General features: G+C 33.2%; 1 protein-coding gene across 1 annotated transcript in view; it reads left to right on the top strand.

Annotated features, from left to right (window-relative positions):
* The window catches only part of KIAA1109 (KIAA1109 ortholog), a 176047-nt gene that overhangs the window by 86810 nt on the left and 67228 nt on the right, over positions 1-22009 (top strand). Inside the window, exons 36-49 of the mRNA XM_045552328.1 lie at positions 1264-1461; positions 2155-2366; positions 3889-4040; positions 4491-4641; positions 4813-4965; positions 6589-6829; positions 8067-8209; positions 10309-10528; positions 10987-11145; positions 12260-12435; positions 15780-15955; positions 18089-18795; positions 19233-19478; positions 21430-21523. Coding sequence (XP_045408284.1) covers positions 1264-1461; positions 2155-2366; positions 3889-4040; positions 4491-4641; positions 4813-4965; positions 6589-6829; positions 8067-8209; positions 10309-10528; positions 10987-11145; positions 12260-12435; positions 15780-15955; positions 18089-18795; positions 19233-19478; positions 21430-21523 — 3028 coding nt within the window. The remainder of the gene's footprint in view (positions 1-1263; positions 1462-2154; positions 2367-3888; positions 4041-4490; positions 4642-4812; positions 4966-6588; positions 6830-8066; positions 8210-10308; positions 10529-10986; positions 11146-12259; positions 12436-15779; positions 15956-18088; positions 18796-19232; positions 19479-21429; positions 21524-22009) is intronic.

The following is a 22009-nucleotide window of genomic DNA, read 5'->3' as shown; positions in this document are numbered from 1 at the left end:
TATGATATTTGTTATCCACACAGGGAAGGGAAGTGTAGGTATCTGGATGTGGTGTTAGAGACTTTTCGTGGTATACTTTTTCATAATTTTTGGAACTTTGATCTATGTGAAAATATTACCTAAACAAGAAATTTAAGTACAATTCAAGTTAAATCCTCACTTTGGCTGGGCTTGGTGGCTCATGCCTGTAATCCTAGCACTTTGGGAGGTGAGGCAGGAGGATGACTTGAGCCTGGGAGTTCAAGGCTGCAGTGAGCTATGATGATACCACTGTGTTCTAGCTCAAGTGACAGAGCGAGACCCTGTCTCAAAAAAAAAAAAAAAAAAAAAAGAAAAAAGAAATTCTCACCTTATACCGATATCAGAATAAGTTCATGGGATTAGAGACAAATATAAAAAAATTAAATAATGAGAAAATTAAATGTAGGTGAATATTTACTGCCTGAGCAGGAAATACTTTCTAATCATAAATGCAAAGAATGGTATTTCCATATGGTGGAATATTATATAGCTATTAAAATGATATATTTGAAAAAATTTTAATGATCTGAGGAAGTTATTGTGGTTTACTGTCACATGAAAAATGAGAACCAAAGCTGGGTTTCCAAAATGATCTCTGAAGGGCTAGAGAAGGCAATTTGCATCAAATGTAAACAAGTTATCTCTGGGTGGTAAGTTTACGTTTTGTATATTGTTTTTTTTGTGTATTCGTTTTCTGTAATCAGAGACAGAAATGAAAAGTAAAATAAAATAAAACTTCCAGGCACTCAGGATGTGAATTTCCATTATTGCATCTGTAAGCAATGGAATTATGACAATGTCTGTGATAAATTATAGTTATATAAAATATGTTCGCATAAAGGAGTCTTTTAGTAAAGGTAGTAATTTTCCTAGAAAAAATATTTTTCCTAGGGCTGGGTAATTAATTAAAATAATTTTTATTTTGTAAAATGATGAAAGTATTTAAAACTGTACAGCTGAATTATTTAAGAGCTTTTTAACTTTATATTTTTAGAATATCCTATAATCTTTCAGAAACAAATGCATACTACCTTTGAGCAATTATTTGGTAATTATTTGGAATCTTCTTCTCTCCGTCTTAGGCAACATTATTCTAAAAGTTGGTTCATTTGTTTATTTTTCTTTTTGACAGTACTAAGATATCTTTTTAAGACAACCAGTGTGCCAAGTGTTTAAATTGTTTTTTTTAAAATATAAACTTCTGTCTTTAAAAATGGTCATTTTGCTTTCTTTGGATACTAGACATTGGGACCTGTGCCATCACTGCTATTCCTTTTGAGAAGTCCAAAGTTTTATTTACTCTAGAGGAGTTGGATGAATTTACTTTTGTGGATGAAACTGATCAGCAAGCTGTTCCAGATGTAACTCGAATAGGTCCTAGCCAAGAAAAATGGGGTTGGATAATGTTTGAATGTGGACTTGAAAATTTAACCATAAAAGGTAAGCATTTTTTGTTGAATTCTGCTCAAATGGGGGACCAATTGGCCTTACATTGCTGAAATGTTTTGAAAATTGTAACTTTCAATAACCTGAATGAACATAATAAAACAGAAAATGTGCTATCTGGGATTATTTGTGAAGGGTGGGTGCCCTGTCCCAATTGCTTAAGTGAAGCTTTTCTTCATTTTGTGATTCAAAATTAGGCAGAGCATGCAGACCAAACCTCAGTGCTTGAAGAGCACTATCTTTGATTCAGAAAAAAAAATTCCTGAATAAAATATAAAACCACTCAGTTTTTGGAAAGTTTGCATCTTTGACAACTGGATCTTTGATTAGTAGAGATTTGCCGTATAGGATTTAAACATTGTAAATCCTTTATTCAGTGAAAAATACTGACTTAGAATTGTATTTGCTTTCTTATGTTACTTAATAATATTTTATAATAAAATAGGAAGGTTGAATTGTGCATAAGACTTTTTTAGGTTTAGTCATTTATAATGTAGTAACTACTTTACTAATAGTAGTTGTATATGCCTATAATTATTTAGCTGATAGTTCAATCATACATTACTTTTATAGATAAGGCCAAAGTCTTGAGAAAAAATGTTCTTTATGAAATTTTGTACGGATGCTCTAGAGTACAGCATTGAGACACTTATCCATTGTTGTTAATAAATTCCTTTATTTTTATAGGAGGAAGACAGTCTGGTGCTGTTTTATATAATAGTTTTGGAATTATGGGTAAAGCTAATGTCACAGAAAGGGGTGGAGTGCTGACATCCAATAATTCTTCTGATTCTCCAACTGGCAGTGGCTATAATACTGATGTCTCTGATGACAATCTTCCATGTGACCGGACAAGCCCTTCTTCAGACTTAAATGGAAATTCAGTTTCAGATGAACAAGTTGGTGAATCTCTAATAATAATAATGCTTTGTGGAAAATAACTTAGAAAACTACACACCCAATTCAAAATTACTTTCTGGAGTATATTTTCTTGTCTTTCCCTATTTTGGATTTGTGATGTCTGTTTAAATGTTAGTCAAAGCATATTGGTGAATATACTACTACTAGAATATAATTTCTGAAAGGTATCATAAGTATTAATATATTTATATCCATCTTGGTACTTACCATTATAACTTGCTTATATTAGGCACTTAATAAATATTTGTTGAAATAATGAATCAGTTGAATTTAAGAAAGGCAGGCCTTGTATGTTTTTAGCAGAAGTCATTTTTTAAATAATTAGTTTTGTTATTGGTAGTATTTTATGTATGTTTTAAATATTTTTGTCAGTATCTGCTTATTTCAGCTAGAGTTCTGAATAATACCTTATATTTAACTCACTTTTTAATTTTGTTATGGTAGAATTTCATGGTGATGAGTACAGTAAGAGTGACAACAAAAAATATTCAAAATTCTGGATTGCATAAAAGTTGTGCTACTGATTGGTGATGTTGGGCAAGTTACTTACCTTTTCCTAAGTTTCTTCACCTGTAACAGGAGTATGGTAATATATTGACCTTACAGAGTTATGAAGATTGAAGCAGAGGATACATATGAAAGGCTTAATTCAGTACCTAGCACATAAAAAGAACTTAGTAAATGTTGTTCTTAAACACACATATATACATACCCTTCTGATCCTTTTGAAAATTAGATTAACTGAAAAGGAAAGAGAAAAACATCCAGAGAAACCAATGTGGTGTTGTAGCACATATTTTCAATTTGAAATTTAAAAAACTTGGTTTATAATCTTAAAAAATATTAATATGCTTCTTACCTTTCTGCATTCTGAAGAGTAGTGATTGCATATCTCAAAAATATTATTCCTGTTTCTCAATACAGAGAGTAATAGCATGTAAGATTTTTTTATTATGAAGTGTTATTTATTTGAACATACGCTACAGTAGTATTTTTTATGACACTCTATTTGGAAGTTTGAAATATTCAGTTAAAATTTAATGGAAAGCAGATTGCACTACGAAGCAGAAGACCTTAATTCTATCACCCATTCTGCAACTTATAGTATTAATATAACTTCTGCAAATATATAATATTAATAGTTATACGAGCTCTGGCTAGTCACAGACCTCTTTCTCTCTTACTTCATCTGGAAAAAGTAACACTCAGCATCCCTAAACAAAAATGATCACATGAAGTGATCAGTTGAAACCCTTTAGTTGTAAGATCTAGTGCAGTGGTTTTTCAGACTGTGCTCCTTGAAGATTCAAGGAAGGATCCATAGATATTTCTCACAATCAGAAGTTTAAGCTGAGCAAGGTTCATATTATCTATTTTATGTGAGAGTGTTATCTGTAGAACTTGATTTGATAAAAGGTTTTGCACCTAGGACATTAGTAAACCTCTGTGTTAGTGGTTTTAAGGGACTGTATCTTAATAATTTTTTGGTGTTTTATATAGGATGAAGGAGTTGAATCTGATGATTTGAAAAAAGATCTGCCTCTAATGCCTCCACCTCCAGATTCATGTAGCATGAAATTGACCATTAAGGAAATTTGGTTTAGTTTTGCAGCTCCCACCAATGTTAGATCTGCAACGCATGCATTTTCTAGGTAAAATGTTTTTGAAATGTAGTGTTATCCCTTGATGTTTCTTCTTTATTTCAAATAGCATACAATTGTTTTCCATATATATTTTTAACTTTCAGATATTTCTAGTATTAAAGTTGCCTCCTTTTCTATCATTCCTACTTGATACTTTCTGTAGACATTATTCTTACCTTGTTTGATGGCAATTTCTTTCCTAGTACTTTAGTTTTATGTTTACATGTCCCTCTGCCTTAGACTTTTGTTTACTCTTTTTACTTCTGACAGGCTTTTTAAAAATTTTTTTCTATTGTCCATTTTTTACATTTCTTAGTTATGTTTTCTTAATTTATCATTGGTTAAAAGGAAAAGAAAGTAGTTTTGCCTAAGTGAAATAGCCACGGAGTACAGTAGGTATGAGAAATTGAAATACAAATTTTGACACTTATTTTTATGATTTTTTATTTATTTTAAAAGGCAGCTGAACCTTTTAAGTACAGCAACTCCAGCTGTTGGTGCCTGGCTTGTTCCCATTGATCAACTCAAGTCATCCTTAAACAAGTTAGAAACTGAAGGAACCTTGAGAATTTGTGCTGTTATGGGATGCATAATGACAGAAGCATTAGAGGTATGTCTTTAAATATTACAAGTATTAGACAAACTTTGGTACTGAAAGTGATCCCTTATTATTAATCATTATGGGATGATATCAAACCTGCAAGTTCTTAATTGCCAGATATCTTTTATTTGTAGAATCTTTCATGCATACCATTCTGAATCTGTTGTGGCTTGGTTTCAGAATAAAAGTGTACATTTTCCCCTAAGAAGTAAATACAACAGACTTACAAAAGTTGCCCGCTTTCTCCAAGAAAATCCTTCATGTTTGCTGTGTAATATACTGCATCACTACCTGCACCAGGCAAATTACTCTGTCATTGATGATGCTACAATGGTGAGTTACTGAAACCATGTTAGCTTTAAAGAAGCCTCTGTTCTGTTGCAGGACCACTGACACACAGGGTTTGAGATGCATGTGGGAAGTCCAAAGGAGAAATCTGGTTAGAAATACACATCAATAGATAAGATCACATTCAGATGAATGATTTGGGAGTTGCCAGCATAAAGGTGTTAATAGAAGCTGTGAACATAGAGGAGATTTCTAGGGATGATATGTTGAATGAGAAACTGATCAGAAATGGAATCCTGAAGAATGCCACAATTAAAGGAGGGTAGGGAGGTTGGATAGAGGTACACAGAGTAGGAAGGAAGAGGTAGAAGAATCAGGAAAAAGTGATGTCTTGGAAGCTAAAGGTATAAAGAGTTTTCAAGCAAGAGAGTAATCACTAGAGTCAAATTTCACATGATTTAATAAAATAAGGACTAATGATAGAGGGAAAATTATATAATTGCACAAAATAAATACAATTCATCTCTGCCCTAGAAAAGCAGATAATACATCAAAATTAGGGGTTTAGAGCTTTAATTATCTACCTTCTCTTCTCTAAGCTTCTGTCCAGTTGGTCAAATATAAGAATTTTTAGTCAAATTAAAGACCAGTGTATCAGTATTACTAATAGCCAGTCAAGCCATTGGCCAGGCAAGTCAAAAATCTTGTGATGTATTTGATTAAGATATTTGGACTTAAGCCTGGTATAGTTCTTTCTACTTCCCTCCCTGTGAATTGAAGACTGGAAGATCCACTGTATAAGCCTACTTGCCCATCTAGTTATAGAAGATAGAACAGAGAGAATGGCAGGCATTTCTCATTTTTGGATGCTTTGTCAGATGTGCTTTCCTTGTAAGAGGAAGGAGCACAAGATGGCCCTTCTTACTTGAGTCTAGGAATGAAAGGACAGGCTAGTAGACTTGACGTTCCTCAGAAAGTAAATGGGGGTGATTCCTGCCCTCTAGTAGATGGTATTCTTCAATCAAATTAGCCAGGTATTTTCTCTTTAGGCTAAGGTTCTATTAGGAAAACAGCCAGAAGTTTCTTTCTTACAATCATTACCATGTAGAATAAAATATATTTTAAATTGTATAATTGTTACTGATAATTCCTTTAACTTTCAAGGCAGTTACAAATTCATCTATGCCTAGCAGTTAACTTACAGTAATTCAATTTTTTAAATGTTAAAATGGTGATAGTTACCTAATATTTGAAGAGAATAATTTTATTTCATCTTTGCTTAGTGAATATTTCAAGTAGTTCAAAATACATTTTGACTCTTTATTTGACAAAAAAAGTAAAGTGGATTGAATGCTTCTTAAGGAGAATCCCACTCTTTCATCCCATATGTAGTGTCATATTGACTGGTGCTGCTGTATTGTTTTCTGCTGTATTGTTTTATGACAAAGATGAAGTGTTGTGTTTAGAGACTGGATTCTACAGTCAGCTTATAACTGAATCCTGACTCTCTTGGGTAACTTTGGATAAATTACTTAACATCTAGGTTTTAGTTGCTTCATTTCTAAATGGGGATTATGAGATTTAAATAAATAAATGCATGCAAAGCACTTAGTTGGTAACCCTTATTATTACATTAGGTTACTTCTAACCACGTCATTGTTGTTATAGAGTGATGGACTTCCTGCTTTGGTAACATTAAAGAAAGGTTTAGTTGCACTGGCAAGGCAGTGGATGAAGTTCATTGTGGTGACACCAGCCTTTAAAGGAGTTAGCTTACATAGACCAGCTCAGCCCCTGAAACCTCAAGTAGCTATGGACCATGAACATGAAGACAGACTGGGGCTGGACAATGGGGGTGGTCTTCAAAGTGATACCAGTGCTGATGGAGCAGAATTTGAATTTGATGCAGGTAATTTTGTAAGCCTCTGTTGAATGTTTTCTTACTCTACACAATTGCTGTTTGTTTTTTGCTTAGATATATGTGTTTTCTATTAATAATGCTGTTATACCTCATTAAAAAATGCCAGGATCCTTTGATTTTCCCCACTGTTATTAACAGATGACTAATATAAGCCAGCCTTTTAGCTGGGTATTACATACTTGTTAACATGATACTTGTGATCATTTTAATAATTTGTGTCCCAAATTTGGAAATGTCATGGCTTAATTATATAAGTATGATTTTTATTAGTCCATGTAAGTGGTAATAATGTTGGAATCTTTATACTGACCTGATTTTATAAGTTTAATTCTTTGAAATACAGTAGACTTCTGATCTCTACCCAGTACAAAGACATCTTTATATAACTAGAATGTTTTGAATGAAACATATAAACCTCCTTTTAAAATTTGTATTTGTCTGTTTATAATCTTACGTATGCCACAATCTTTTAAAGGGGCCATTGTCTTTTTTACCTTCCTTAAAGGTACCTGTTAGATCCTGAATTTATGTAGATTTGGGGGCCTGCACTCAGCCTACAATTCTGTCAGTGAAATGGCTGTGTTAGAACAAAGACAGTGGATATGCATTTCTGAAATGTACATGCATACTTTAATTCTTTGCCAAAGGTTATTATTATCATGGCATATAATGTTCAGGGAGAATTTATCTTACCATGTTTTTAGCAAAATATTAAAGTACCATGGGAAATATAGTAGTTTTAAAGTAAGAGATTTCAGAACATTGATATATAATACTTTACCTAGCTTAGTTTTTTAAATAACTTTATATTTAATAAACAAATGTGTTATGAGGAATAGGCTGGATTTTATTATTTATTTTGAAAAATTTCAAGTCCACACAGAAATTGAAAAAACAGTACAGTGCATACCCCTTTCATTTCTCTGCAAATGCCTAGTTAATCTGGGAGCATTCGGTACTTTCTTGAGTTTAGGTTGAATTGGCTTTTGGTCTATATATCATTTGCATGGCAGTTGAATAGTAGCTATTTGCTCCTTTCTTGAGCCTGAGGGAGAGGATTAGGGTTGGGGAGGAAAAAAGAAAAGAGTAAATATTATATCAAATTTCACAAATAATTTGTCAAGGAATATGAAAGTTGAGTATAGTTATACAACCAGGAACACTGAGGTTGATGTTTCAAGATGTGATAAATCTGTTGCTTACTTATTCTTTTGAACTGTTTCAGCCACTGTCAGTGAACATACAATGCTACTAGAAGGAACAGCTAACCGGCCTCCACCTGGTAGCTCTGGACCTGTAACTGGAGCTGAGATAATGAGGAAGCTTTCTAAAACACATACCCATAGTGACTCTGCATTAAAAATAAAGGTATATTATTGCTATTTTTGGTTAGAGTTATTCAGGCTTAGAGGGAAGACCTAAAATATTATTTAAGTGTTAGTTATCCACCCTAAATATTCAAATAGCATTTTTATGTTGAAATTAACTTGATTTGTAACTTTAGTGTACATACTTTTTTGAAAATTATATCATCAGTAATTTATACTGAGTAAAGACCACTTTAACTACCAAGCCTTAGGATTCTCTTCAATTAATTGAATATTCAATAAAATCCAATACTGAAAATGCTAATAATCTTATAATCATCAATTTTAAGCCTTTTAGGCAGTGTGTGATCAATATATGGTTTGGGTTAGACTATTTTATGATTTTAATTATGCTTTAAGAAAACCCTCTGATCAAATTGATACTTTGCTGTTAATGCTGTTCTCTTTCAGAATTTTTTTAAAACATTTTTTTGCTTATAGGTTATAAAAGTCGTCCAAAAATTTGAAATTCCAAATGTTTTGTTTCAGATCTTTGCTTTTCAAGATCTTTTTGTCAGTGTAGTCCTTTTTTTTTTTTGGCTATGTTTTAAATTGATCCAAAATTCTAATCTTAGATGTGACAGAACATAGAAATTGAAAAATTCTATAATTTTTTGATTTTTTTTTTCATTAGAAAGTAGCTAAAAGGTGTTTTTGGCATTTTAGAGCTCTCCAGAGGATTAAATCTTAACACAGATTTTATTATTAGGGTACTAGGAAGGATAACATAGTGTTAAGAATTTTGGGATAGAAGTCAGGCAGATGGGTTAAATATCTGTTTTTTTTTTCTTAGTAAGTGTATAAATGACTTTTCTTTATTCGTAAGATAGAAATAATCTCTTACCTTGGAGAACTTGTTAAGGATTAAAGAAGGTAATATATGAAATGTGCTTAGCAAGTGTTTAACATTTTGTAAATGCTCTTTGACCTCTTGTGTTGACATCCTTTCTCCACCTTTCCTCACCTAAGTGAGGGTGACTGGTAGGGCATGGAAAGTGTGCAGACCTTTCTGCTTTCCAGAGAGGACTGAGACTTTAGAGGGCTTCACAGCACTGATGGCCTCTGCCCCAGGATTTCCTGCTCTCGTCATAAAGCCTCTAGTTTCCTCCCAGGTAGATGTCTATGCTAACTTCATTAAGAAACTGCAGGAAAGGTTGAGGAAGGTAGACAACTTTCTTTTCTCTAGTTTCATTTTGTTTCTTTCATTTCTTTTTCTTTTTAAAGAAAGGATCTCATTATGTTGGCCAGGCTGTTCTCACACTCCTGGCCTCAAGTGATCCTCCTGCCTCAGCCTCCTGACTAGCTAGGATTACAGGCTTGACCTACAGCCTTGGGGCCACATGTGGCCTTCTGGATCCTTGAGTGTGGCCTTTTGACTGAATCCAAATTTTACAGAATAAATCCTTTTTATAAGGGGATTTGTTCTGTGAAGTAAGTTTGGATTCAGTTGATGGGCCACAGTTTTGGATCTGGAGGGCCACATGTGGCCTTGAGGCCTCAGGTTCCCTACCCTCATGTTCCAGATCATTTTCAGTGTATGTATTTCTTAATTAGTTTTTTTAAGGAGCATTTTGTATAAGGGAGATTGTATTTGGGTATCAGTTTGCTGGTTCAATAAATAAGCAATGATGTAAAGAATTATTTCAGGCTACTTTCTTTCTTTGGTACCCATAGGGATCATTCCTTAGTGCCTCTAGAAATACCCTATCCATAACTTTCTGAAGTTCTGATGCCTGTCTGATCCTTAGGTATTAATGGTGCTTTATGTATCACCATCTGTTTGATGTGCTCAACTATGTTCTATGTGTTTTCACCAGACTCCCTCATCGGGTTTAGAAGAAAATTAGTGATCTGTGGTTAAAATAAGTGAATGTGTTGAAACACATAATGATAATAAAAATGGTCCTTTGTATTGTACTATATAGTTATAAAACATTTTCAGATACAATTGAGATGCACCACAATCCTAGGAGACACAATCAGTTTGGGTATTAACGTGCAGAATAACTAGCAGTAATAACTACAGTGGTAGGAGTTGTAGTTTCCAGGAGTCATTTCTATATGCATAAGAAAGAACCCTAAGTTGTTTTTGCCCCGTAGGGCATTCACCCATATCATTCTCTGAGCTATACCAGTGGAGACACTGCCACAGATTCTCCAGTGCACGTTGGACGTAGTGGGATGCCAGTAAAGGAAAGTCCAAGGAAGGAGAGCCTACTCAGCTACCTGACTGGAAGCTTCCCAAGCTTGCACAACCTCCTGGAAGGGACTCCTCAGAGAAGTAGCGCAGCTGTGAAAAGTAGCTCTCTAACAAGAACAGGTATATCCTCTAGATTTGACCATTATATGTTTGCTTTTATGGAGGAATTAAAAAAACAGGACTTAAGTTTAGTTAGATATATACTTTGGTTGCATAACCTTTCATATTATACCTTATCTTTGAGAAAATATTTTAGGAACAGTTGTTCTGTTGTTAACTTTTTGGTGTCTTTGTGCCCTTAGTTTGCATTTTTACATTGCAGCACTGACTAATATTAATCTAGGCATTTAGTATGGTGTGCTATCCAGGCCAGCCAACATAGAATTCTCCCCTATTATAATAAAAATAAACTATTTATTAATGTCTTGATATCCAAACATCAGCATCATGCAAAGAGAGTTTATAACCTCTGTAAAGACAAACATTTTAATCTGACTTTTCAAAAATAATTATATAAATTACACATTCTGCTCCTTAGTACATAAGTAACACTATACTCAGTACAATTTTATTTTCAGGAAATACAGTAGCCACTGATATGCTATCTGAACATCCCTTGCTATCTGAGCCATCATCTGTGAGTTTCTATAATTGGATGTCAAATGCTGTGGGTAATCGAGGAAGTGTGGTACAAGAATCTCCTGTTACAAAATCAGGACACAATAGTCTTCCAACAGGTATTAAGTTATCTCATTATTTTGCTTAACTGTCTAAGGGGTACATATAGTTATAGCAAAATCCTATTTTTCGGAACATGGCTAAAGAATCTCAAACATTTAAGTACCATTTGGTTGAAATTGGCCCATGTGTAAATGCCTTTAATATTCTTGCAATTGAGAGAGTAATAAGCAGTCACTCATTTTTCTTGTGAAAAGGCAAATTTGTCAAATATGAAATTATACATAAAGAGTTTAAAACTTCCTTTTAATGTAGCTGGTTTAATTTTCAAAACACCAAAAGGTGGTAAATGAAAAAATTCACAATACAATGTTATGTACCTAAGTTATGGAAAGTATTTTTAGTTTACCCAGATCCCTCTGAGGCATAACAGCTATCATTTTATATTCTTTATAGTTACTTAATAAATATTTAATTAAATCTAAAGAAGTGCTAAGAAGAATAAGATTCCTTTTTTTAAGGAGGGAGACAAATGAGGGCCATTTATTAATTTGGAAGGAATATGTATAAGTAGGAAGAAGACTGGCAGGAAATTTTCAAAAGAAGTAGTGTTGGTTATATCCAGAAATATAAGTGGACACACCATTTGTTTTCTTTTTGTATTGTATTTTTCCAAGTTTACTAAATGTATATATTATTTTCTTATGTATATTTTTACAAAAAGGATATGTGAAGTAGCCTTTGATGATGGTTACCAAAAGCAGCCAAAATTAATCTGTGTAACAGCTATTTAATGTTTGGACAGCTATTTAAATTCTTTCAAACAGAAACTATGAAAGTATGAAAAATGGTTGATATGTAACTACTTAGTTCTTTCTTTTGCTGTTGTGATCTTTCAGCCATAAAATTCTATGTTTTGGACTGACTGGCTTTAATATAGACTTCATATATAAGGATGACTGATATTTTCTGAAAATTTAGTTTAATTTCATTTTTCATTAATAAATCATGTCTGTAAAATAACCTAAAAGTACAAATTATTTTTTCTTTTCAATTAAACAGTCTAGTATTGGTACTACAGTACAGACTTCAAAAGTTTACCTTGTTATATACCCTTTTATGTGTTTCTATGTCCTAATAATTTACATTTTATTTTTGAAAATTTATTGTTAGGTGTTGCACCCAATCTTCCTACAATACCGTCAGCCTCAGATTTCAACACTGTCTTATCTAGTGACCAGAATACTTTGGATGGGACACATTCTCAGCATAGCACTAGTCAGGATGATGTAGCAGGTGTAGAAGAAGCAAACCAAGGGTTTCCTGCTGTTCAGCTTGCTGATGCACAGGTGAGCCAGCCTGTTTTTCCCCAATTATAATAATACCTCCTTAGGCAGTACTTAATAACTGTTATGGAACCATCAAGCAGTATGCCTCTTAGAATTCCAGCAAAAGTCTTTATTCTGTGCCTCTCTGCCTCCAGTCTTCATGCAAAAAGTACATGGATTGTTATAAATGCAAATTAAGCATCTATAGATGATCATTAAACAGAAGAGTCTCATATAGTAACATTTTTGTTATTTGTAACAAATTGGCCAAGTAATGTGACTAGAAAATTAAATTTAATCGTATCCCATAGTCCTTAATGCTACCTTAATACTTTATTGACTGAGCAATGGGGAGCCATTGATGATTTTAGAGCAGAGGAATAAAGTAGCTAAAACTGTACATGTAGAAATAGTATATGAGTGGCAATGTGTTAAATGGATTGAAGTGGAAAAACTAGAGGTGAAAAGATGAGTTATTGAAATAGTTCACACAGTGATAATGAGACTATAAGCTTAGATGATTGTGGCTTTGCCAAGGTAAAGGTAAAGACTATTGTGGAGGTCTTACTTAATTGATTAAATGTGGAGAGTGAAGAGCAAAATCCTTTGAAACATACTTTTTAGTTTGAGTGACCAGAAGGCAAGTGGGAGAGTGGGACATGAGTGAGAGGAGGTGTCATTTTTTTCAGGATGAAAGAGTCTCAAACATATTTACAGGTAGTTGTCCCTCTGTATGCACAGGGGATTGGTTCTAGAACCTCTCAAGGATCTCCAAATCTGCAAATGCTCAAGTCCCTTTTATAAAATGGCATAGTATTTGCATGTATCATGTGCACATCCTCCCATATACTTTAAATCTTCTCTAGATTACTTATAATACCTAATACAATGTAAATGCTATGTAAATAGTTGTTAACTGTGTTGATTTTTTTTTTTTCTTTTTTGCAAGATGGGGTCTCGCTATGTTATCCAGGCTGGTATCTAACTTCTGGGCTCAAGAGATCTTGCTGCCTCAGTCTCTCAAGTAGCTGGGTTTACAGATGTGTGCCACCACACCTGGCTTATTTTTTATTGTTTCCCCCCCTCCTAATATTTTTGAGCCGTGGTTGGTTGAATCCTTGAATGTGGAACTCGTGGTTATGGAGGGTTGACTGTATTTGTAAGGAGTTAGGAAGGTCACAATCAAAAAAAGAGGCAAAAGGGGTTAATGGATGGAGCAATATTTGTAGAGAAATGAGAAGTATTGGAATTTAGAGTCAATTATAGAAAGAAATGCTTTAGACATAAAAGGTGCTGTTTCCTCTAAGAGTTTTTGGGAAGTTAATAAGGATAGTTTACAACTACAATATAGAGATAAATTTTCAAGTTGTTTCAATTATCTTACTGAAGGAGGTAATTTATGTTAAGAAATGTATTAGGTGCTTTTAAATTTTCATGAGGTTTACTGCCCCAATACATTGGAGTAGTTTCTATTTTATTTTTGAAGATGGGGTCTCACTCTGTTGCTCAGGCTTGGCTCAAACTCATGATCCTCCTGCCTCAGCCTCCCAAGAAGTTGGGACTCCAGGCACCTGCCACTGTGCCTAGCTCTAGAATAGTGTTTAGGGACTCCTTTATTTTTTTTTAAAAGGAAGAGTGGGAAAAGAAATAATTTTTATCTTTTGGGTTATATGATAAGTTCATCATATTTGTTAGTGTTCAATACACATTTTTAGAGATAACTATACTATTTTACAGATAAGACTCTAAAATCCACCAGGAACATGAATATTAAATAATACGATAAAAATTGTATAAGATGATTTAGGCATGTGTAAAGGTTGGACTGGGTGGGAAAGAGAGCTTACCACAGACCCGCAAAAAAGATTGCTTAATAGTGCTGAGGATCTAACTTCTGGGCTCAAGTTAAGGGTTTATACAAGTGTTGAAGTGACGGTGAATGCAGTTATATAATTTTCTCTTATTGTTCTTAGCAGCTCAGGTATAAGAATAGAAGAGGAATGATCCAAAGTAGATGTAGCAAGAAAAATGCTGTGAAGAGATACAAAATAGAGTCTAGGAAGTCGCTGGAGTGGAGTTGAAGCCAAGGTTGTGGGTGACAAGGAAGTCACATAACTTTGGAACTGAAGTGTTGACTGAGTCATCTGCATGACTATTGAAGTCTTCCAGGATGCTCAGTTGGGATGGAAAAGAAAAGAAAGAAAGTCAGGAATCAAAGTCCCTAATAGATATGAAGGATTAACCAGGGAGTATAAGTTGATGACAAAGATTTGGAAAGATGGAGGATGGCTTGAATTTTGCAGAGGGAAGAGTTTTTCCATTGGGTGCAAGAGCAAACCTAAGGAAGAGTAATGCCAAGAAAGAGTATGCCAAACAAGTGTGCAGGGGAGAGAAAATTTCTCCCTACATTTCCAGTCTAGAGTAAAATTGAATTCTCTCATTCTAGCCCTTCAGAACATCAAAAGAGTGGCCTCTCTTCCCAAGTACAAAAAAAATAAGGTGACTCAGGACAATTGAAAATGCGGACTTGGGTCTCATTGCATAAATGGCACTTGTCCATTGAGATGGGGTTTTTTAAGCTTCAGGAAAATATCACTAAAAGAGAATGTATAGTGCGAGAGTTAGAAGAAGGCTGAGGAAAGCACTGGTTAGCACCTATATTTAATATGGAGAAGAAGGAAAAGGAACTGTGCAGTAGAGGGTGAGTAGTCAGAGCAATTATAGTGCTTTAGCATTGAACACGTGTAGTTGCTTCTGTTTGGGCTAGCTCTTAGTGATTATGAAATTTGGTTAACTAGAGATTTAACCAGGGTAATGTATTTGTGTAAGCATGTATTATACTTAAAATGTAAAAGAAATTTTCTGTCAGAAAATAAATGTTAAATGACTATTACAACCAAGGAATATCATTTTAAAATAAGTCAGATAGTCATAATATAACATTTGAAATGTGTTTATATTAATACGGGAAGTTGATAAATTATTTTGTGAACTTAATATACAAGCTATTTTTTAAAGAAACAGAAACACAGTAGGTATTCATGCCTTTTTTGAAAGCAAGAGGTAGAATGATTTACACTAATTCATAATTTTCCTTGTACTTTCCCACAACTAGGCAGGGTCAAGAAATCTTTGTCCTTAGGATTAAGTTGAGGATGAGTGACACATAATAGGTGCTCACAAATGTTAAGTTTTTAGTAAAATTAGAGCCAGTTATATGAGACCATTTTTTTTGCTTCACCTTATGGTAATGATATGTACTGTGGTAGGATAAAAAAAAAAAAAAGCTGTATTTTTCTATATATAATTCCTGCAATAAATGATGAACTATAAATTGAGCTAATATGAATGTTTATGTCTTTTAGGTTGTCTTCAAACCTCTTCTGAGTCATACAGGGATCCAGTCACAGGATACAGTGCCACTCTGCTACCGAATGTACTTTGGAGAACACCTTTCATTTTCAGGGACTTTGGACTGCCTCAGAGCAGATATTGTGGACTCAGACACAGCCAAAGAAAGAAAAGGCAAAAGAGCAAGAAGGTGTCATTTGCATTTTTGTTTAAAATTTTGTGCAAGATTTATAGTAACTGTTTGTTTTTAACTTTGCTTTCTTCTGATTTTAATGAGCAAGTAATTTTAATATCTTAATGAAAAGATAATTACCATTTAATAAAAGTAGTAGCCACATTTTCTTATTAATAACTGGTTGATTTTTATCAACAGATTTATGAGGCCTATTTTTAGGCATATTTTTATACCATGTTAACACATATATGAGGGTCATCTGAAATACGTATGTTGATATACACACTCAGCATTTATTTATTTGGCAGTAGTAGAACTCTTATGATCCTAAGGATTCTAATTTTATATATTTTACCTAGAATTTATTCCTAACCCCTTTATGAGTGGACTTGAGTCAAGTGGTATTTTGTATTAGGAACAGGGTAGAAATCATATTGAGAGTATAGCCATGAAAAACAAACAAACAGGAATACTAAGTGTAGCAGAGTGAAGGTTAAGAACCATCTTTTACTGCTTTTCTGTATTGTCATGGATGGTTTTTGAGGTTTTTTTTTTTACTGCTTACATAGGCAATTATATACCCACTAATAGGATTCGACTAATCTTTTGGGAATTTGGAATTTTACTTTGAATGGGTCTTTAGTGGACAGAATAGTTGAAGATGGCATTTATGATGAGGTATTTGCAACATTCTTGGTTTCATCCTTTTTGTGCTGTTGCAAAGTAGTAAATTAAAACTAAAATGCTTGTATCAAATATATAGCTAAGTAAAATATATTTTTCATTTGAAATACTCTTATAAAGTTTAAATTTAACAAAGTTAGTTTTTATAAAATTTCATGGAATTACATATAGAAAAATACAGTTCTCTTAAATTTTGTTTCAATTTAAAATGTCTGAGGAATTTCTAATGGCACAGGAACATGGAGATCACGTTGTTCTTTTCTATTAAATACAGGGTGTCCTTGCATTTCACAATAGTGTGGAATATAAATAACATAACCATGACCATGCAAGCTGAAACAGTGCAAAGTGATTTTAATAATCAGTGGTAAAAATTATTTTTATTTTGTAACCTTGACAGTGTTCATCAAAACATACTGTTTATTATAAATGTACAGTGAAATGAAAAAAATAGTAAAACTGAGTATTGTCATTCTTAACTTTTGCTAAACCAACAAATGAAAAAACTGATAATTCTTTTTTTTTTTGATAATTCTTTTTTTTAACCAGTAAAGTTGAACAAAATTTTTATGTCAATTCAGTCATTGGAACTTGTGTGTGGTATTGTCTATATCCTTTGCCTATATTTTTCTAAGGAGGGCTGCTATGTTTGTATTTTTCTTATCAATTTATAATCCATCTAATTTCTTCAGAGAATTTTCTTTAATAGTATATAATTTTTAATTTAAAATGAGTTTTTGAGTAATAAATGTTCAGAATACAAAACAGGTGAAGGGTATATAATGAAAAGTAGGTTCAAAATAACTCTGTTGCCCAGGCTAGAGTCAGACTCCTCAGCTTGAGTGATCCTCAGCCACCGAAGTAGCTGGGACTGCAGGCATGTGCTACACCTGGCTAATTTTTCTATTTTTTGTAGAGAGAGGGTTTCACTCTTCCTCAGGCTGGTCTCAACTCCTGTCCTCAAGCCCTCCTCCTGCCTTGGGAGGAGTGCTAGGATTACAGGCATGAGCCACCATCCCTGTCCTGGTCTCCTTTTTAATAACAAATAAAATGATATTAAATGTGAAGACATTAAATATATAGTTACAGAGGGGAGGGGATGATTAATGGAGGTATCCTAATTGATCTATAATTAACTCTACATTTCAATACTGTAGGGCTGTATCATCCGATGGCAAGAAAAAATGTTTTATCACTTCACTGAAATCATTTCTTAACATAAAATGATTTTGACTTGTTATTCAGTTTTAGAGTAAGATCAAGAAGGAAGACTTAAGGCCCATCTTCCAACTTGTAAAAAGACTGACCTAGTGAAAAAGCATATTCTACTGGTTCTCTTGCTCAAAATTATTTAAATTACTTACATTTCACCTTAGAGATTATTTTGCTTATAAATTAATAATGATGTTCTGGAAAAAAGGAAATAAAACCTTGTCCTTTTGTTTTCTTTTTTTACATTTTTAGGCAAGGCCATGTGAATCTTCCTCCACTTGAGTTCAAACCAGCATTAATGTTGGAAACCTTTAGCATCAGTGCTGTTGTAATGGAAAAGTCAGTGTGCACCCCTCAGAACTCTACCAGTGCCCTTTCTTTTCATGATCTTAACAAGCGTTATTACAATACCTTTCACTGCAACTTTACAATTTCCTGTCAGTCAATAAGCCAACATGTAGATATGGCTTTGGTTCGTCTTATTCATCAGTTTAGCACAATGATAGATGACATCAAAGCGACTCAGACTGACATTAAACTTAGCAGATATACAGCTGGATCTGCTTCCCCAACACCTACCTTCAAAACCAGAAAACATCGGGATTTTCGTTCATCTGACTTCAGCCGCAGTTCTAGAGGAAGTCTTAATGGTGGCAATAGAGTAAATAATGCAAAGAACAAACGGACCAACAATGAAAATAACAAAAAGGAATCTCGAAACAAAAATTCATTAGGAAGATCTGAAAGAAGAACTTCAAAAGTGTCTAGGAAAGGTTCCAAAGATGTGGTGGATCACATGACTATTCATATGGATGACTCGGATTCAATTACAGTATCAGAACAAAGTGAGCCTTCAGCTGAGTGCTGGCAGAATATGTATAAATTGCTGAACTTCTATTCACTTATTTCTGATCCAACAGGAATATTGGAAAAATCTTCAGAAACATTTGGACCAACAGGTAACAGACATTTTTATGTTTTTTTAGATTTTTGCTTAGAATAGCAATAATTTGAAAAAAGACAGCAGGTTGTTCATTGTTTCCTTAATGTTATAAGTGGATAATTGAAATGCAGAGAAACTGGCAGTCACCAAGGAGAGAAAATAGTAATGGCATTCGGATATCCTGCCACCCTATTTCCCCTCCTCTCTAGTCTTTACATGGCATATTCTTAAAAAATTCAGACAGACGTAATTTAAAATATCTGGTACTACTATTTACTTTTGGTAGGAACTTGGGAAAATGTTGAAAAAAATTTTAAATCATTTTGATGGGGGAAGAGGAGGAAGAGGACTGGTTGGGAATGTGAAGGGAAGAAAAGTAAGATAATGTTTGGAATGTCCATCGATTTTGCAGTTTTCATATGTAAAACTGTATGTTTCCATTTATTTATAAAGGAGTTCGGAGCCCTACAGAGCCAACATGTAAAGTCGTGTTTGAGAATGAACAAGACAACAACAGTTTGACTAAGACACAGAGGAAACGTAGCTTGGTAACTGCTGAACCTCAGCATGTTACTCTAATAGTGTTTGGGATTGGCATGGTGAACCGTACTCACTTAGAGGCAGATATTGGTGGACTAACAATGGAATCAGAACTGAAGAGGATCCATGGCAGTTTTACTCTTAAGGAAAAAATGAAAGGTGTGACAATTTTCTAATACCATAGTGCTACTTTTCTGCAGTATGCAATGTCTCTGAAATTCCTAATTGGCAGTTTTTCCTCAGAAAACAGGATTTCCCAAATTCTTCAGTAGAGTAGTACCAAGAACTTTGAATGCAATTGAAGATCATTGAATTGAGGCAGCTTTGATAGCTAATGAAAATATTTGGACACATAAATATCAAGCTAATGTACCTAATACCCAGCGGCGTGTATTCTTTGATTATCTTTGAATACCAACTAGAAAGATGTCTGTAATGGCTGAAAATTTTTGCAAAATAATGAAATTTGTGAAAAATTTGCTTTTCTTTGCTTTCTTCTAAAGAAATCTTATACTCCAATACTCATTTTAATATCTCTATAAAAAGAAGTCCCTGTAGCCGATACAGTATTTTCTAGGTTAACGAAAACATACCATTCATCTTGAGACTGATAACAGGGTATGGCATTTTATCAAATCTAGGAGACCATCAGTTTGAAGGCACATCAATATGTTTCACAAAGAAAAATAATGTTGCCAGATATGGCGAGATGCCACTAATTGTAAAATGCATCCCAATTTCAGTGATGCTAAAACTAAAAAATAAATGCTTCTCAGAATCAATGGATACCACAGCGTGAAACTGATGTTGCAGGGATTCCCTTGCAGCAATGACTCTGTAATACCAGTGTCTTTTCTTTCTGGTTGTAAAAATTACCTGACAGGTTTTATTACACAAGAGAAGAAAATTATGAATCAAATGTGTTTTTATTGTTAACTTTATGATTATCAAATATGTAAGGTCCAATTAAAAGTTATTTTGAACCTACTTTTCATTATATACCCTTCACCTGTTTTGTATTCTGAACATTTATTATTTATTCAAAAACTCATTTTAAATTAAAAATTATATACTATTAAAGAAAATTCTCTGAAGAAATTAGATGGATTATAAATTGATAAGAAAAATACAAACATAGCAGCCCTCCTTAGAAAAATATAGGCAAAGGATATAGACAATACCACACACAAGTTCCAGTGACTGAATTGACATAAAAATTTTGTTCAACTTTACTGGTTAAAAAAAAAGAATTATCAAAAAAAAAAAAAGAATTATCAGTTTTTTCATTTGTTGGTTTAGCAAAAGTTAAGAATGACAATACTCAGTTTTGGTGAGAATCAGAGAATCAAGGAAATGGATGTTTTCATTCTCTTCTAAATGGATATAAATTGGTTTAACCTTCCGGAAGGTTAATAGTTTTTATCAGTAGTCTTTAAAGCACATTTGTCCTCTGACTCAGCAACTTTAACATCTGCAAAACTAATCAGAATTGTGTGAAAAGATGTCTGTACAAAGAAGCAGCCAGTCTGGCATTAAGCAATTGGTAAAGTTATTTTTATAGCCATATGACAAGTTACAACTTACCCATTAAAATTTTATTGCAGAAGTTATTGATGTGAAAAAATGCTAAATGAAAAAAGTAGCCAAAATGGTATGTGTGATTTCATTTGGTTTTGTGAAGTAATAAAAATATTTACATCCTCCATTGAAATCACAGGAATTATATGGGCCAAGAGTGCTAGTTTATGTGGTTCCTTTTTTCCTACTTTTGTTTTTGATTTTCTAAGTTTTCTGCACTAAGTATTATTTCTGAGATTTAAAATGCCATTAGGCTATTTAATGCCAGTAGACTATTTAATGCATGAATAGCGTATTAAGATATGTATTTTGTATATTCCAATTTTGACATGTAATGTGTGTATATATGAATGCAAGGAAATAAATTGTAAAGAAATTTTTTAAAAAGTAGGCTTGAAATAGTTGAACAAATTTTGTCATAACTTTAATATGATCTTTTGTCACAATATATTATAAATAAAATGCAATTTTATTATAAAGTACAGTTATCTTATTTCCAGACTTTACATAATTATTTTTTCTCACATTTAAGATGTTTTACATCAAAAGATGACTGAGACATGTGCCACTGCTCATATTGGTGGGGTTAATATTGTGCTGCTTGAGGGGATTACACCAAATATACAGTAAGTGTGTTGATTTTTATTGTTTTCTTATAATTGTTTGTTATAGTTTTATAGAAAACTTAAAACTCTTTGGATGAACCCATAGCTGCTGAGTTTTGAGGTTTATACACATAATCTCAGTTCCCAAATACTTAGATTCTGACTGTCATTAAGAATATCACCAGATACAATGTTTTTAGAAAAATAACTTTTTTCTTCTAAAACTGGTTTTACTACTTGCTTCTATTCTCTCAAAAAAACTGACTCCCAGTACATTGTTAAGACAGTGTAACAAGAAAAATGTTCATGCAAATTTCAGTTCAACATACAAGAGGCCAATGTTCACATAATTCAAATAGTTAAAACAAAATTACAGGCAAAGAATATAGACTCACTTAATTTTATATTAAGTAAGCATTACCCATATTCACACTGGATTTCAAAACTTTCGCTTGTCATTTTTGCATTTAATGTATTTAACAGTAAAGCCTATGAAATCCTTGTAAT

This window comes from Lemur catta, chromosome 5, assembly GCF_020740605.2.
Source record: "Lemur catta isolate mLemCat1 chromosome 5, mLemCat1.pri, whole genome shotgun sequence".
In the NCBI taxonomy this organism is placed as follows: domain Eukaryota; kingdom Metazoa; phylum Chordata; class Mammalia; order Primates; family Lemuridae; genus Lemur; species Lemur catta.
Note: the sequence above shows the minus strand (reverse complement) of the source record. Positions and strands in the feature narration are given on the sequence as shown.